Source organism: Triturus cristatus, chromosome 5_2 (assembly GCF_964204655.1).
Source record: "Triturus cristatus chromosome 5_2, aTriCri1.1, whole genome shotgun sequence".
Classification (NCBI taxonomy): domain Eukaryota; kingdom Metazoa; phylum Chordata; class Amphibia; order Caudata; family Salamandridae; genus Triturus; species Triturus cristatus.
The window spans coordinates 501,200,523-501,219,704 of record NC_140588.1 but is presented as its reverse complement, the minus strand read 5'-3'; the positions used below and the strand labels follow the sequence as shown (position 1 = coordinate 501,219,704).

Sequence of the window (19,182 nt, the reverse complement as noted above, 5' to 3'; positions counted from 1 at the left end):
TTGTGAAAAATAAAAGTGCCAGAGCTCTCAGCAGGAGGCCACTGCAGCGTGCTCCACCCATTGCTCTTGCTAGCGCTGCTAGTACCGACATATGTATTAACCTTCGCACTCCTGTGAGCGTGACCACTCAGAATATTCCAGGCCTTCAAAGCTATACGTATTGCTTAGGCGGCAGAAGAGTCTTATATTAATAAACTGTTTTGCTCCTATCTAAATTAGACCAACAGCACCATGATGTGGCAGGCTGTCGTAAGTGCCGGTGTTGACAATTAAGTGCTGGTGCTGAGCCGTGGAAACCACTGGCTCAAATGAAGCACTGCTACCCCCAGTTTTTATTTTCGGAAGTCCGATCCTGGATCTTGTGGCCGGCAGTAATGCAGTACAGTGCATGGTCTTTATACACTGAGTGTTCCTGGATTTTCCATTTTGGTCCCGTTTACTTCCTACACATGCATGCTGACATGCACGTTTTAAACACCGGTTCTAGACTGAACACTTACCCCCCCCTCCCCCACATAAGTGCAGTTGGTTGTTTTTACAATGTAGGCAGTGCTTAATTTGAGCCGTTGGTATCCGGTTCCCGGTCCCGGCACTTAATTGTCAACAGCACTGCCATGTGGTGGTGCTGCTCATTTATTTTAGAGAGGGGCAGAACAGCAGGTGTTTACGGATACAATGTATACAAAAAAATACCAAAACCTACCTCCCCAGCTTTAGTTATGGGGAGGGGTTCACTGACCTCAGTGGAGCTCTGTTTGGCCATAACTTACGGTTTAAAGGCACCTACTGCAGAGTTCCTTGTGCTCCAGCTTTCAGGCTGCAATAAAAATGTCTTGCTCCCTCGCGATTAATGTTCCTGCTAGAGGAGAGGGATCAGAGTTTTTTTCTAGTGGACTCTCCATAAAGTAGCGCAGAGTGTTAATATGCCTGCTGCATATAACAGATCTGTTTTATGTGGATAGCTGAGTGGAATAGTGAAGCCAGCCTTTGCTAGTACTTTACAAGTGAAACATATGTGAGAGACGCACTGTGGAGAGATGAGGGGCACTTTTGCTGAGAAGTAGTGAGGGAATCCAAAGAGGAGGCCATGCAGGGGTTGGGGGGGGGGGGGGCACCCCCAAAAAAGATGGTTGCACCAGGTGCCACCAGCGCTAAAGCAGGCCCCGATGTACAGAAATGTGCTGTTGCCATCCCTCCTCTCTGCTTCATCTTTGTTGCACCCTGGCAAAAAGATGGGAGGTGGAGACCAGCAAGGCTGGTGTAGTCTGTTTGAAATTTTGTGACATGAGTTTTACCTGGTTGTTACAAGAGCTTGGGAGAAGGATGTGCAGTGTCATGCTGTCCTACTCTGAACGTACGTTTTAATCCACATTTTTGCCTTCTTCCCTTTTTAGGTCGTGGAACAAGGAGAACTTTCTATCGAAGATGACGCATAATTTACTGAGTGTTTGTACATATTTATTGAAAAGAAAATACATGTTCAAGGGAAGGAAGGTGTGCTAATAGTATGCATGAAATTAACTTATACTCTTTAATGAGCCTATAAAAAAAACTAAACGTTTGCTACCTTGTGTTGAGCACCGCTAGAAATGCCAAGTATGCAATTTACTTGACTGTATTAAAGTACACAAATGCATCTGTTCACTACATTGAATATGGAAAAATATGTAAAGTCACATTTGATAAAGCACTTTAAAATGTATGGCACTCACAATCACGGACTGATAATACAAAATAAAAAAAACATGAAATTGTAGAGGTCTGATCATTACTATGTTGTACCTGGTGTTTATTATTTTTACCTCATACTTTGCTTCTATTGCTTTGTGTTAGGACTACTGAATGCATGATATTTTTAACAGATGAGAATATATCCGTCTTTAGGGTGGTGGTAGCGTCAATGGGGGGAGGGATCGAGTTATTTTAGGAGTGTAATGTGGTTGTTTGAAACTGTTCATAAATCCAGCATTTCTGAAGCAAAGCTTTCAAAGATTTAGGATTGTGGTCTGAATTTTCATGATAACCTGCTTGTTCACTTTACTTAAAATATTTGTTTTCTATGCCCCAATGTTAAAAAGACTTGTCTGGTTTTAAACCATTTAGAAACAACAAGCATTTGCAATGCAATAGGTCTCGCAGTTACACGAGTTAAATCTATTGGCATTGTAAATGACAATGCCAATAGGCATTGTTATTTGCAATGTCAATAGCACGAACTCGCGTAAATGCGAGACCTAATGCATTGCAAATGCTTGTTGTCTTTGGGAAGTATTTCTGACTCGGGGGGGGGGGGGAGGGGCGGTGACGATGGCGGGATTGCGTTCTACACTGAAGGGCGCAGCAGGCGACCTGACTGGAAAATGTGATCACACAGTGAGGCGTGTGCTCGCAGAGGGGGGCAAACTGTTAGAATAAGGTGCCATAATGCACGCCTGGCCAGGCTCCACTCCTGCAGAGAAAGGTCAAAAGAAGGGTCAAGGGACACAGAACCCAGCAACTAGGCTACAGAGGTGTGTAAGAACCACTAAAGAAGCTGACGTCATGGGGACGTTCGCGTGAGGGACAGACTCCAGACTCCAACCTCCAACTCCCCATTACATGCTTTAGATACATGGGGCCTGCGCGACGCACACGCCGTTAAAATGCATTTATATTTTGAAAAAAGTAACCCACTATTGAGATGCTCGATAGAGTTTAACAGTACCTCGTTAAAACGTATTAAAAATGTTTCATGTACTTTATTTTATGATTTAAATCAGGTATTACATGACTAGTTATAAAATGCAAAACCCTGCTATAAGTTGACGAGGAGGGAGTGGGAGGGGGAGTGGGGGCGGAAAGACAAGCGCGCACTGAAGTTGACGAGGAGGGAGTGGGAGGGGGAGTGGGGGCGGGCACAGTGGTGCGGGACATCAAAGGGGCCCCGAAAGTGAAAGAAAACGAGTGCTTTCAGGCTGCCAAATGGTGCGCGCGCCCGGGGCACATGCACTGTAGTTGGAGGCCTGAAAGCACTCGTTTGCACTTCCAAAACGCGCTTACTATAAGTCTCGCCAGAGCCAGCGCTAAAGCGCTGGTCAGGCGAGACCTAAAAATGGCTGGCCAGGGATTCTAATATTTGTTCCTTTAAGTGACCAAAGGAGTACCCTGTGTACAGCAAGCAACAATTTTCTTCTAACACAGCTAGTAGGTTGGGATCTATTTTTGATGTCCAAGTAGTATTCAATAAATGAACTGGGTTTCCAGTGCATTAAGCGGCAACTGTCATTCTGTTTGCTTGCTTTTTTAGGTGTGGCCTGGAGACTGCTCTGATTTTCTTTTTTAAATATTTTTTTTTTTTAAAGTGGTTTGTAGTTTGTTTTAAAATTTCTTTTTTGCTAATTTGTTTTTTCTTGCACTTTTTAAATTAAAGTAAACAGTCACCCAGTTTGCTTCCACACATCACAGCATAAGGCAAGGGCTCCGCCCACATCATCCATTGGCTACTTTTCACAGTGATTGGCTGCATTTGCCCTGATCACATGTATTCTTGCATGAAGTTTCAGGGCCAAGGTTGGACACAAACTTACTAATGCTTCTTTCCACTTTCAGTCTATGGTGTGTATTGAAAATGTCTGTTAAAATAATTCAAAGCCAATAGAATATTCTTTGCACCAGTAAGAATCCTAATTTGTCGTGATGTGTTTAAAATTAATTCGATTTTGATACATGTTCCAATTATGCCTGCTAGAAAGCATCAATATAGTATTATGGCTGACAGATTTACGTGGCATGCTTTTTAATTTTGTTTATTGATTAAGGCTTGGGCTTGCAGAAATATGTTGAAAATAACTTGCAACAACTTGCCAAGTGAGTATCGCATCCGCAGGGAATCTAATGTAGGGGATTCGAATCTAATTGGGTATACTTGGATGGAAACAGCTCTCCAAATCTTGTCAACAGCTCTTTACTCAAAACTCCTACCAAGGGCAGCATTGCAAGTGTTTTGGGGACTGTAAAAGCAATGTCAATGCTTTATTTATTGGAGAATTTAATTCGAAATAAGTCCTGTGCTGTCTAGTAGCCGAAAAAAATATAATGCTAAAATGACTACAGGGAAAATGTTAGTCCCTAGTATGGGTTTCTTCGACAACAGCACAATTTCCAAATGTATGGGGTGCCCCCACAACTGTCTCAGATCCTTAGCAAAATATACAGTTCCACATTCTTTGCAATTAAAATTCTCTGGATCCCAAGGGCTGTTATCACTCAGACAAGGGGAAGGGCTCACGGGTGCAAGCAGATGACACATCCAGTTGCAACTAGTCTCCTGTGTTTATTCCAAGGGCTTCTGTCTCCCAGACGTTCTTCAATTTCCATGTTTAGGACCAGTTCCAAAGGGCAACTGGCTACCTGACAGGACCACTACGTATATAAGTGGTCGACGAGGAGCTTAACTATAGATCCAGACTTGTGGAGAAGTCTAGTTTAGTGCCTTGCATCCAAAGCGGGAGATGCAGATCTCCAATGCGGAGGAAGGTGGCAATCTTTCAAGGTAGTATGCATGAAGTCTTCTCCAGCTCTTGTACATTTATGACCTAAATTAGTCATGCTGGCGTTCTTAAAAGGCAAACCTAGTTCGATTAGTGACCCTTGAGCAAATTGCTCAACCAATAATTTCAGTGAATTGGGTTTATTGCTTTTTGTGCTCTGTTATTGCTTTTTGGCAGTAGCTGTCCAAGATTCCTTGTACTACTGAGAAAAATGGCAACGGATGCAAGATTTGCTCCTGTTCAGCACTCTTCACCTCTTCCCAGTGTCTACCCAATTCATTTGATAAAGTATCATAGAAAATCCCCTCCCGTCCAGGTCTAATCTATTATCCATTACATGTTGTAAACGGCACCGTTTGGCCAAGACTAGCTCTACACAAATATTATTGCTTTTGGACCTTTCTTTCATGCGGGAAATGTGGCCTGATTTTAGGGGTGCATTTCCCTCACTTTCTGCATGCCTTAGGTTAACCTGACATTGGAGGCTAGGCAGTTTGCCCCTGAAGCAATCACATAGGTGATTAGGCATGAAACCACTCAATGATGGGAGCCATAGCAAGGTCTATAAGGAGAATGAAAATGGCTCTTTTGCTAAAATGTTTGTTGTATTTAAAGTAGGCAAAATGACTTTAGAAATGACCTAATATAGCTACAAACATCTCCGATAATAAAACGTTAATTTTTGTTGCACTTTTCCCAAGGTACAGATATTTATCTCCATCACCCTTGTGTCCTATAATATGCATTGTACAGTTGCTAAAACCTGTTGAGCAGAAGTCTTATCTGCATGCACCAGCCATTTGGATCAAATAACATATGTTTAGGGAAAGAAGTGGCGGGACATGTCAAAAGGATTGGATTTCTAGAATTAATTTTGATAGTCCTAGTCCCCTGGTTGACATCCGAGTCATGCCGCTTAAAGCCTTTGGAAGCTTTTTCAGCATCTGACTATATCAGCACTACTCTTCTTTCAAAAGCTAACCTGGATTTAAAGAAGGACCTGTCCATGCATTCTAGTGAGTAAGCATAGGTTTATACAACCAAATCGAAATGGCAAGCCCAAAATGCACCCCCCCTCCCCAAGAATCCCCCACAGAAAGTCCAATGTTCAAAGTATTATCATGAGGTGTGCACATCCACTACTCCCACGGTTTTCAGGGAGCAGTCCCAAAGACCAATGCGGAATCTATCACAAATGTGAAGTGCACCACCAAATAAGAATTCCAAAATGAATTAGTCCATCCAATTGGTGCACGTCCAAAAATCCTTTTCTTCGCATCGGTATTGTTAGAACAGCCAACGAGTTTCGTCCAACTTCCGTGGACTACATCAGGTCGTAGTATTTAGTCATATTCTTCTGACTAATGTCATCGGTATCAGCACTGTATGGTTCCTCTACATTGGTGTTTTAGTTCTCTATACCTATTAACTTATGAATCCAAGGTAGGTTCAGTGTTACTCGGCGTCTATCCCATGTTACGCTCCTGTTGCAGTTGACCTGTTCGGAGTCTGACCGTTTAGGAACCATACAGTGCTGATACAGATGACATTAGTCAGAGAAGAATAAGACTTAATAATACGCCCTGATGTAGTTCAAGGAAGTTGGATGAAAAGCGTTGGCTGTTTTAACAATACCAATGTGAATAAAGGATTTTTGGACTTACTCCAACTGGATGGACAAAATTATTTTGGAATTCTTATTTGGTGGTGCACTTCAGCTTTGTAATTTAGTAAGCATAGGTTTGTGCACCTTTTCAGCGACCCCCCCCCTTGTTTTCTGTCCTGCTTGTTCTATTTAACAAAAGATAAATATGCAAAAAAAACGGACCGATAATCATTTTACTACAATAATGTAATTTATGGTGCAATGTTTGTATATTTTCAATGTAGTACACATGCACATAGCTGTTGGCAAGCAAAGATCGGTCCAACTTAATGTCAATGTTTACCTCTCTTGCCCCTCCCCCCCCCCCCCCCCCACCCCCCGCACCACCTCAACTGTAGCCAGGCATGGCCTCCAAGTAGCACTGATAGTGGGACTATCCACCCTGGGAAGGTGGGCTGTTCTGCAACGTTAAGGAGATGAGTTTGGGAGGAGGTCTGTGCATAATGGTCAGTAATTATTCATAGAATAATTATCAAAGTCAAGACTACTTTTTGAGCATGATGCGCAGTTTTAATTCTTTTTTTTTTATCCAGAAATGTAATTTCCAACGGAAAAGAAACTGCAGACACGTGTTTCGCCCAATGGCTCAAGGCCGGGGGCTTCTTCAAGGCTGACCTTTTCAGTACAAACTATGTGGGATGGAATAAAAGACATTGATACAATGACCAGGGAGAGGAAGAGCAGGGTAGAAAAAAGGGGAGCAATTTAACATAATGGTAGGTTTTAGAGGTTCATAAAAGGGTACAATGGGAAGAGACTAAAGTAAGGGGAGACCCAGAAATGAGGAAAAAACACTTAAGATGAAGTTAAAATTCGGAATAAAATGCAAATCAAAATTGAAATAGAAATAAAGAAACAAGTACAACTAAAGTTAAACTAAAATTGGAAGATTTTACAAGTAGCAACCAGCACAGACCAATGAGGTTACATGGGATCTGTGAGTTAATCAACATATTATACACATCATCAAGGCACACTCCAAATTATCAGTGAGGTCAAATCGGCCTCTTTGATGTCCACCTCTTCTCCTTTGACAATTCTGCCACTCTTTGGTAGTGGTGGCAAGTTAGTTTTTTTCATTTTGGTGGACAAATGTGTACAAATTGTCCAACTGCGGTTTGTAGTCCTGTAGCCTCACCTGGATAGTTTTTTCTTTCCTTTTATTCCCCCTCCCCACCGCCCCCCCCCCCCCCCAAATACCTAGAAGTCTATAGAAACAGTTGCTCAGGTCTGGCGGTTTGGTCTTCTCTAACTGCATAATATCCTGTTTCACTGGGCAAAGTGCCAGCAACAAATGTTATCCCGTCTTTAGGGTAGAGGGGGGTAAATTTGCTTTAGTTAGAGTATGATACATGTTGTGACCCTGGGGATGTGCGTCAAATAAATCATTCACTGTACTAAGCACTCCATCCCAGTACCTCTGGAGCTTTGGACAGTGCCACAATAAGTATCCGCATGCCGCTATTCTCAAATCCACCATTTCCCAAATCTGCATTGTCCCACTCTCTAAGTTTCTTCTGTGTTTGATACCAGTTTATAGTATTTTTTTTTAACCCCGGCTTCTTTACTCCTATCAGGTTTTGCCATGTTATGTCTTAGTGTATATCTCTTCGGCTTTGTGGTCTGAAAGAACTCCCTCGCTCTTTCCCCAATATATCTTTGACCTGGGGATTTTGGAACGTCATCCCAAGATGGCACGAATTTGTAAAGAAATCCTTTTCATACCATACTCTTTCAAGAGATGCCAGTGCTCGTAATTGGTTAATGAGTGGCTGGTCATCAGTTTGATTGTGGGTGTTAAAGCCCAGTGTCTAAACTGGGTGTAGTGGAAGCTTCTGGTTGTCTGCATGTTTTGCCATCAAATTCTCTAATTCCCTTGGCATCTAATAGCTCTCCAATGTTTGTGCTTCTCCTTCAACACAGCAGGTACATGTATTGGGTGAACCTAGTAATGGGGGAGGATTTAAAATCACTCGCCTCTTACCCCATCCCTCTCCCTGCCCACGACTTTGGATTCTTTATGAACCGGGGAACATGACTGTGAGCCAAATTCTTTGTTAAAATTGATTGGTGAGCGTTCTATACATGTTTTTACTATGTTTTAGAAGGTAGTAGCCAGAATGGTTTATTTCCAAAAATATTCTACAACCAGAGTTGCTCTAGGCAGTACAGCCCTTAATATGGAACATATATGGGGGGACCGTAGTAAGTGAAACCTAATGAGTTGGTTCTTTTTATGGCGTTAGAGGTTTCTTTCTCTTTCATTTAATTGGTTTATTCTCCTTTTTCAAATTGTTGATAGAGGGGAAAAGGTTGTTTGAATATTGTCCTTTATATTGTACACACAAGCACGGCATGTGTTTTGTTGTGCTCGTGCCTTGTGAGCAATTTACTCACTTAGTTATTGTTTAAAGTAGACCTGAGCGTGACTTGTCTCACGCTTGTCTATTTCATATGATGCTCTGGGGGTTGGTTAGACTGCCCGTGTGCGGGCATCTTTCCAATTCTCGGGGAGATGTATATATTGGACACATGACAGTTGTGGGAATCTTGATGTAGATGTGCAACTGCTAACTTCTTTCTTTAAATAAAGAGCCTGGATTTATACTTACTGGAGTCCCGTCGTTCTGTGTGTACTGCCAGTTCTTACACTATGAATGCTGGGTGGGGGTTGGGAGGGTGGATCATAGCTGCTTGGATGGCACTTGGACTGTAGGCACCGCATAGCCCAAACAGATGGCTTTGCTGGAGGAACATCTAGGGTAGGCTCAGGCATTGAGCTGCCATGATTCTGAAGTTAGTTTCAATGTGAGGGGCTGAGTAGGAACTGACGCAGGAGGTAAGTGAAATGTTCTTTATTCGAAGAAATGGACCTCTGCACCTTCAGCTTGCCAGAATGAAGTCTTCTTGACAGAAGTGCTCCAGTGTCAGCATTCCAAAGGAGCCTTCACCTGAGGGCTGTAAGATGGAACCAATGTGACAGGAGAAGGAGGGGTGAAGGGGACTGTACCAACAGGATGAGATAGAACACATCTCCCTCCCGAACAGGAAAGGAAGCGGGAGGAGAGGAAGGAGGAGAAGAAAGGGAAGAGCACAACAGAAGAGGAGGAAGAGAAAGTGGTGAGGGATAGAAGGTAGTTGTCCAAGAAGGAGAGAAGGGATGAAAGAGTGGGAGTCTGGCAGAAAAGAGAAAGCTTAACGACCCAGGGGAAAAGTGCCAAAGGAGGTACGCATAAACAACCAAAGGCAGGATATATGCACAATGGTCTTGCGCAGAAGACCAAATAACATGAGATACAGAATTGAGCTAAAAACATCACACCATTTTATAATCTTTGTGCCAGCAAGGAGAGCTTCTGGATCTTTCCACTCTTCTCCCTTGCACCTCCTCCGAATGGGTGCCCTTTGCACTGGAATCGCTAACCTCACTGGTACCTGACCTGTCCGTGCATATGGCGACCCGATCCATGCCCCATTTTTCCATTTTCAAGAATAACATTCATCTTCACTTCTTTGATTTTCTCAGAAGCATAGAATTTGTCACCTTTACTACCTACCCCATAGGGTTTTCTGATCCAAACCCATTGCCCTTGCTTTAGTGACTTGTTCTTGGTACCCTATTTCTTGTCATACAGCTTTGTATCTTTTTTTGTTTAGTTACCACCCTCTTCCTGAACTCTTCCGGGTTGACCACAACCTTTGTTCTGGGACAACCAGTTGGGAGACAACTTAGAGCCAGCCTTCCTCCCCCTCAAGAGTTCAAAAGGGGAATGGTCTGTGGTAAGATTGGGTGTGGTATGGTGTGACCATAGCCTGTCTCTAACAGCTGCTTCGATTGGCTTACACGAAGTAACTGCTAATTGAATACTCTTTTAACATCCTATTTGCTCTCTCCACCTTCCCATTTGCCTTGGGAAAATATAAAGGAGTGCGTATGTCAGAAATAGACATGTCAGTAAAACTCCTTCATTTCGTCCGATACAAACTGTACACCATTATCTGACGATGGAGGGAATACCCTCCTTAGAAAACACATCACTTAAAAACCCAATGAGAGACTTGGTGTTGATCTGATTCACAAACTTGTGTGTAATCCAGTTAGAATGATAGTCAATAGAACCAAAAGGTACCACTCCTGAGGTCCCATAGCATGCATAGGACTGGCGATGTCAAGTCCCAGCTTGTCCCTGGGGACTTCAACAGGGATCAGAGGAATGCACCTTGTAATTTTGGATTTATCACCTTCACTTCCATCAACTGATCCATATAGGGGAACCAATACTCCGATCTTAACCTTGCCTTGCTGAGACTTCTCCCCAAGTGCCCTTCATGAGAAAGATCTATTAAGTGGTTCCTTAACCCACCTAGAGGAACACCGGGGCATATTATCAAGCACGGCGTTAAAATTATCGCCGCTTTAGCGGCAGAAAACTGCCGCTAAAGCGGCGATAATGGGCTTGATATGCCGCAGAGAATTCCAATAGAAGCCCATGTTCACATCAGAACATGGGCTTCTATGGGAATTCTCAAGGGCATATTATCAAACCCATTATCGCCGCTTTAGCTGCAGTTTTCTGCCGCTAAGGCGGCGATAATTTTAACGCAGTTTCTTGATAATATGCCCCTATCTTTCCTGACTTGAGCAGAAAATTCCCCTTTACAGACAAATAATCTCTTGCGTTCCAAAAGGGCTGAACCTCCTCAGGTAGTGCTTTGCATTTGCTTGGCCACCCCTTGATTACATAATTTTTGACTTTCTTAATGAGATCTTGCTCCATATGAAGGTCCCATTGGTCTTGTGCTACAGCTGGTAGAGTATTCTCCAGGATCGCTTCCTTGGGCATGGTTGAATCCTCTTCACACTCAATAGGGGCCCTTGATAAAAAGTCAGCAACATTGTTCTGTGGCCCAGGTATATGAACCATCTTGTAATTAAATCCTTGAAGGCCCAATACCCATTTAGCAATACGAGGAGTCATGTTCTCCATTTTTTTTTTTTTTTTTTTTTTTTTTAGTGAATAAAGACAACGGTTTGTGATCAGTACAAAGATCGAATGGCAAACCCCAAACCTAAAACTTGAAGTGTTGTATTGCCCAAAAAACGGCCAATGCCTCCTTTTCCACAGTAGACTAATTGGACTCGGCTCCCGTAAGAGCTCTGGAGGCAAAGGCCACCAATTTCACATTGTTGTCAATCCTTTGGGAAAGAGTAGCCCCTATACCTCTACTGCTAGCATCCGTGGATATTATAGTGTCTTTTTCCACATTGAAGTTGCCTAGGTATGGGGCTGAAATAATTGCTTCTTTTGTATTCTTAACTGCTTCATCTTGTTCCCTTTCCCAGGCAAATGTAGAATTCTGCTTTAGTTGGTCCCTTAGGGTTTGAGACAAGATGTAAAAGTCCTTGATGTATTTAGCAATATACTCTGCCAAACCTAAAAAACGACAATTTCCTCTTTGCATGTGGGAGTAGGAGTTCTTATCACAGCTTCAACCAAGTCAATTTTAGGCTTTATGCCCTCCTCCGAAATTATGTGCCCCAAATAGTCAACAGATGTCACACCTAATTTACACTTGCTTTCTTTTGTAGTATACCCTGCATCTCTGAGCACCAAAAAAACGTTTGAATTGTCTTCCACCTTGCTAGAACCATACATAAGTATATCGTCTTGAACACCTTGTTTTACAGCAATCCTTTAGAATGTGTTGCATAATTCTCTGAAAAGCTGAGGCGGCTGACTCCAAACCAAAAGGCATCCTCAAGAACTTGTAGTTGCCCCAAATGGAGTAGTGAAAGCCGTCAACAGCTGAGACTCAGGGTGGAGATTGACCTGATAGGCCGAGGATAGATTGAGCACGCTAAATAACTTTGCCCCATGAATAGTGCTCAGCATTTCATCTATCCGAGGTAAAGGATGTCTAGCAACCAAGATGTTGGCATTTAAGTCCCTCAAGTCCACACATAACCTAATATTCTTCTTGTTGTCCTTGGTTGTGAGGACAATGGGTGCCAACCACTCTGAACTCTCAATTTCCTGAATGACACCTTGCTTAACGTGTTTTTGAAATTCCAACCTTAAAGGTTCCCTCATGAGTAGTCGAATGGAACGGGTTTTGTGCAACACAGGGTCAGCTTCATCTTTTAAAACAATTCTAAGCATATCATTTTTTAACGTTCCCAGTTTTTCTGAAAATACTTCAGGAAACTCTTTGGTGAGATTACCTCCTACCGACGGGGGTTCAAACAGCAAGACTTGGTCCACATTGTTGGGATCCAGGGTGATACCCAATTCTTTCTGATGTTTCCACCCCAACAAACTTGACCCTTGTTTGGTGACACATACCTTCCCCACTGTGTGTCTGTCTTTACATTCCCTCTAAAGGGATAGGTTCTTTATTGTACCCCGATGGACAAATATCAGCACATTCTAGCTCGACCCTGTTCTTAGCAAATATTTCTCAAACACTTTTTTTTCAATGAGAGTAAATGGGGAAAACGAGTCCGCATACATCTGAAATTTTTCCCCATCAAGAAAAATGTCTCAAGTTGGATATTGTATGCTTTCTTCCATATTCCCTTGTTCGTTCTGAAATACAAGCGTTGTTTTCTCATCAATCTCCGTCTCAGGACTTTCAATGACATGTACTTTGGGACTGAATGCTTTGCAAACCTTCGAAAAATGCCCCCTCTTATTATACTTCCTGCACAGTACACTCCTAGCTGGGCATTTCCAATTGTTTGCCAAGTGACTGAGACTGCCACATCTAAAACACAGGAAGCTATCTGACTTATTACGGGGAACTTCTTTATTCTTATCACCTACTTTACAAACAGCATCCTCACTGTGAGAAACATTTGATTCACCTTTCTCTTTATTCCCCCCTGCAGAAGACTGCAACTCCTTTATACACAATGCTGTGTTCTAAGCCCTTAGCTATACTAATTGCTTCATCAAGGTCTGGATTTCTGGTGAGCAGTTCCTTCCTGTACCTTCATGTCACTTTTACATCCAACTGATCCCTGATGAGGGAATCCGTAAGCGCACCAAATTCACAAGTGGCTGACATGCCTCTCAAGACTGCCACATATGAGGAGACTCTCATTCTTTTTGACTCCTATTGAACTTGTACCTCGCTAAGACGACATTTATTTTTTCTCAGAAGTGTGATTCTAATTTCCTTAAAGTGTACTCATAAACATCCACCCCAGCTTCTTCCTCCGTAGGTTCTTCGTCAATTAACCTTCCTGTAATGTCCTCAAATACTTTCCTCCCCTGAATACCTAAATAGTGCAGGAGCATGTTGCTTTCTTATATTAGAAAAATTGCCACGTCCAATGGCTATAAGGTATGATTTAAAGATACCTTCCCACCTGCGCCAAGGTATGTCAGGCTCTCCTACTTCATTTAAAAAGGGGGGTGGTTGACTCATACCTGCACCTGCCATAGCTGTCCACTAGGGTGAATAAAAGGGAATGAAATAGTACTGCTAAGTGTGCCCTAAAACGTGGAGGATCTGCAAATACACAGAGGATGTTAGAATAATACTGTCAAATGTTATGCGGAGCTTTGTAATAAAACCATAAAAATATACAAAGCATAGTATAAGTCTTTCCAAATTTAGATTAAACAGTACCCTTTCACAATTCAGTTTCAAAATGACATTAATAGTCATCTTTTTATGGCAGTGAAATGCCTCATTAACCAGTGCAGATGAAGGACTACAATGAAGGCGGAAACTTCCTGGGAGGAAAACAGTGACACATTCCAGCATGGATGATTCCTGAATACAGCCCACAGTAACACCTTAGTGGTGAGGATCACTGCCACGAAGAATCTCCGTGCTCTCTGCTGCACCGGGAAATCGGCACGCACCAAACCTCAAACGTGCGCCCCTGCTGAGAGGCAATGCTGCCGTGAGGAAGTTCAGCCTGAACAACCAACTGAAGGAAACACTGGAGCCCACCCCCACACGGAGAAGTCACAGGGATGCGCGGGACTCCAGGAAGAGCATACTCCCAAGGTGGCACCACCAAATTCACAGACCGCAAAAGACAAAGCGGAGATAACAAATCCAAGCGGCGATTACTGGGAAAGACCGTCTGGAGCAAACTCCCACAATGGGCACGGCCCCCTGCAGGTTTCCCTCGTAACGCCCCTGGCAGCAGCACCGGCATTAGAGAAACTAAATCCAGGCTGCCAAGCGCAACGACGAGCAATCTGCCAGTCAGTCAGCACCAAATATGATGATCCGCGTGTCTCCTCCAGTCAATCAGGCACATTCCATGGAGAGGCAAACCTCCATCCTGGCCGTTACACCAGCGCACCAATGCTGAACAAATGACTCACCACCAGGAGGGACAGCAAAGGCAGAATGAGAGGTACTTAGCAACTCTTTCAATTCAACAGGAACCAAGCGTGAATGCGAACCTCCAGACGACTGGCAAGACTAACATCAACAGGGGAAGGTGCAGTACTGTCCCTGTCACAGCATCCCGAAAGTCGTTGCCAAAATGAAGTAGGAACTGAATAAAGAGGTAAGTGAAATGTTCTTTATTCGAAGAAATGAACCTCTGCGCTTCATTCTGGCAAGCTGAAGGTGCAGTCTTGACAGAAGTGCTCCAGTGTCAGCATTCCAAAGGAGCCTTCACCGGAGGGTTGTAAGATGGAACCTATGTGACAGGAGAGGGAGGGGTGAGAGGGACTGTACCAACAGGGTGTGATATAACAGGGACCTTAACTCCTCTGCTAGAAAAGCCTATACATCTTTCACATTCTACATAATTTGGGAGAAGACATATGCCATTTGTAGGAGCTGCAACTGCCAAGCAAACACATGGCCAAGATTCACTGCAGAAAGAAGGGTGAGTTCTTTGTGCGTGATCGTTTCTAGAAGCTGGCACAAGTGGCTGTTGCATTGTTTTAGTTACTGGTTAAGGGCTCACAATTGCAGACCTTATGTTCCCAACTTTACTTAAGCCTTTCTTATGAGAAAAACGTACGAGACTCCATGAGGAGCAGGGCATTGTTACGGATATTTCAATCTGGTTCAAAGATGAGGCCACAAAATTGAACTCTGCAAAGATATGGGTGGTACAAGTGTTTCATCCCAAGTAGGAAGGGGAATGATGGGACTTCCTCAGTTTTGGACATGTGCGGCGGTAGCAACATAGAATGGAGCTGGATTACACATTCTGTGCTTAAAATCCGCCCCATGTTATATTGGATCTCTGGGATTTCAGAGGAGACAGAAGACTGGACAGGAGATAGAAGTCTTAAGTGACTCCTCAGTTACCATGAACATTAAAAAGGGCATAGCCAAATTTTTGTTCGCACAATCCTGTGGAAGGGAAATGCAAAGATGTATCATAAGGCATAATAAAAGCAGTAGTCATGGTGCAGTTAATAGTGACATCTGCTCATTTAAAGCAAGAGTGGTTCTCAAAACCCAAATTGCATTCTAGTTTTCATTTCTCAAATCCTCCTTCCAATCCGTACAGTCAGAAAGGGTCAGAAGGAATCTATTAGCTGCTGGACTGCAGCTAATGGCACATGGTGAAGTATTACCAATTAGATGCCAATATGCACACGTAATTTATAAAAAAAAAAAAATGTTTTGATTGTATAGTATGTTTTTAATGATGTGCTTCAAACACCATGGCGCCTGTCCAAATGCGTCGCTAGGGTATCATCCATACGAAAGTGCAAGAAGAGTGAAACCTTCTGCTGGCGTGAGCACTGTTGCAAAAGCAATTGTATTGCTATCTTCCAGTTACGCAAGTAAACCTTTGTAAATCACTCTTGAGACAAATGTTCGGTGACTTCAGTATTTTATTCTAAAATATGGTGCATTAAACACCAAGCAAAAGTCCTTCTTGGTAATTCAATTATTACGAAAATCATTCTTGGCAATCCAAATATGGCATCAATATTTGCAAACCCAATGCATTTCGAGTCCAATCAAGACCCTTCATCAGGGGTCATTTATGTCAATACTCTAATTCAAAAGAGAACAAAAGGCATTTTATCTTACAGTCCTTACTGTGACCACTGCCAAACTATTATTATACAACATGCTCCGGTTCAATAAAACAAACGTGTTGAATAAAGCAAAACGAGAACAATGCTCATGGCCAATGGATACATTGAAAAAAGATTGTGGTTAAACTTAATGCGAGTTAACTAACCATGAACGCATACCTTGGTTTGAACGGAGAGAAAAGTGAATACGGGAATGCCCGCGGTTGAACTCCAAAGAAAAACGACACGTGCGTTATGTGCTACTAAAGAAGGTGATGAAAGTATGTGAATCAACAACGTTTTGCTTTATTCAACACGTTTTCGTTTTATTGAACCTGAGCACGTTGTATAATAGTTTGGCAGTGGTCACAGTAAGGACTGTAAGATAAAATGCCTTTTGTTCTCTATTGAATTACAGTATTGACATATATGACCCCTGATGAAGAGTCTTGATTGGACCTGAAATGCATTGGGTTTGCAAATATTGATGCCATATTTGGATTGCTAAGAATGATTTTCGTAATAATTGGATTACTAAGAATGACTTTTGCTTGGAGTTTAATGCACCATATTTGAGAATTAAAATACTGAAGTCATCGAACATATGTCTCGAGTGATTTACAAAGGTTTACTTGCGTAACTGTAAGATAGCAATACAATTGCTTTTGCAACAGTGCTCATGCCAGCAGAAGGTTTCACTCTGGTTTCACTCTTCTTGCACTTTCACATGGTGAAGTATGCCTTAAAAATCCTCTAACAAAAGTACTATGCAGATAGGAGCTGGAAAATTACCAGTAGGCGCAGGATCTCAACGAAGAACTGGGAAGATAAAAAAAAATTGACAGGAAGGGTTCTTTGAGTGTAACTGGAAAGGGTAGGACTTCTGGAGTTCACTGTATGTGCCAACACTTTGTGGTGCAAACTTATTTGGTTGCTGTCTAACTCTTATGCTATAACACAAACCAGAGTAAAGCGTGAATTGGAGCTTTCTATAATGGTAAAATTAGTAAAGATGGTTATCTTGAACCTTAAATTAGCAAGGCCGCCTTTCTGATGATCAGTAGGGTCACTCCCTCAGAGCTAACATTTTCAGTGCTTCCTGAACCAGGGAATAACCAAACACTGCTGCTCTGGCTGCTTTCTTCATTCTTCAACAGCTAACAGTTATAGAATAATCAGGGTGGATGTATCCTTAGTGTGTCATATTTGATTGCAAGGACAATCTGGTTCATTGTGGGTAGGCATGAAAACCCAAACATAGAATTTTTTTCATACACTAGATTCTTCAGGAAATGCATAATCCTCCTGGCCTAGATGTTGATGAAGCATTTGATCTTCTTGCTGCCACATTCATGGGCATTGCAGACTATTGGAAGTTTAATGTGATTGTGGTGGAACTGTTAATTTCAAACCAATGTATAAATCTGACCTTCCTTAGCGTGCAAGCATCTGCATGCTCTATCAAGGCTGTGTGTTTTTTTGTGTGCGTGTTTTTTTTTTTTTAATATATATATTTTTTTTATTTCCTTGATTAACACACATCCACACTTCTGTGCAGTTATTCGGAGAAATTGTTATAGGTGCAGGAGGGCAGCTTGCAGTTACATCATGTGTATGCTTGTGTTTTTGTCTAATGGCAACAAACCTTAGACTGTTATCACTCAATGGAGTTTCCCAATCTTTGAAGTTATGCATCAGAATATAACGTCCAGATCTTTTTTTTTTTGTGTGTGTAGAATGGTGTCCCTGTCATAAAGCAAATATACTCCTAAACAAGAGACCTTTTACTTTGCAGGATGACTAGCCTTTCTATTACAAGCCAACTTTCCAAAACTGAATGTTGAACTGTCTGGCATATCAAAAGACCAGTTATAGGTCTAGTTTTTATTGTAACTTAGGTCTTTTTTTTTCTATTATGCCCTTACTGCAAATGGACATTGTCTTGTAGTTGCAACTGAAGATCAGACCGTGGAATAAACAAAAACGGTCAGTATGGAGAGATGTAGAAACATGCTGGTTTTTTCTCTTTTTCTACATGAATCTATTTCATCACAACTTCTGATATGGTTATCAATCATTATTGCAAAAATGAGTTGATCAAAACCAGTCATTTTACTTCAGACTTGTTCGTCTGATACTCTTGATGGCAAGATCATCTATAAGTTCAGGGTATTGCCCTATTTTGTGGTCCTCCATTGAGAGATGACTGAGCATCCACCCTCACAATGAGGAAACCCGCTAGGTGAGATGGTAATGGTAAACCTTCCCATTGTGCATCCGCTGCTACAAAGGAACCAGCTCCCATAATACTTTCCATGACCCTGCTCACCCCACTGATTTGACTTAATGGGTGGTTTTGCATGACAGAATCTAAACTTTTCTGATTTCCCTTTCAGCTGGAGTATGGGCAAAGCCTCCTGGGAAACTCTCACTGCCTACAGCTTAAGCGCATGTGTTGTTCTAAAATGTAATTATGCCATCATGTCCCTTGGGCCAGCAAGGAGGCATCTGTGAGCAGAGGACCAAAATTGCGAAGGAAACCTCTTAAAAGTTTAGTGAGTTCCATCCACCAATGCAGATCATGATGCACAGATTGGAAAAAAATCTGCACCTGAACTGGCGGACTTCCTTAGTGTTGCAACCACTGCCACAATGTGGCAGTTGAGAGTACTCCTGTGATGTCCTAACAAAATCTTCAAGACCATTAGGCCTAACGGGCACAAGGCTGGATCCTAGTGTGAGTCCCCTGTGGAATCATTGTGTGAGTAGCTGCAATTCTCTAACTTATTGGAGCAGTGCTTGACAACCCTTTTGCAGGCCTTCCCTCCTTGTCAGTCTTTGGGTGGGTAAACCTATAGTACATTAATGATAAAGCTCAGTTTGTGGAGGAGAGTCCTTGTTTGTTGGAGATGTTCCTGGACCACCACTGGGAATTCTGTATCCACTAGCCAGCTATCTAAGTAAGGAA

The 19,182-nt window shown here is 42.4% G+C and overlaps 1 protein-coding gene across 3 annotated transcripts in view; it reads left to right on the top strand.

Annotated features, from left to right (window-relative positions):
- The window catches only part of LOC146823212 (uncharacterized), a 216,136-nt gene extending 214,365 nt beyond the window's left edge, over nt 1-1,771 (top strand). For all 3 annotated transcript variants that reach the window (XM_085607500.1, XM_085607503.1, XM_085607502.1), the window contains exon 6: nt 1,395-1,771. In XM_085607500.1, coding sequence (XP_085463626.1) covers nt 1,395-1,429 — 35 coding nt within the window. In that variant the 3' untranslated portion in view covers nt 1,430-1,771. The remainder of the gene's footprint in view (nt 1-1,394) is intronic.
- The last annotated feature ends 17,411 nt before the right edge of the window (nt 1,772-19,182 follow it).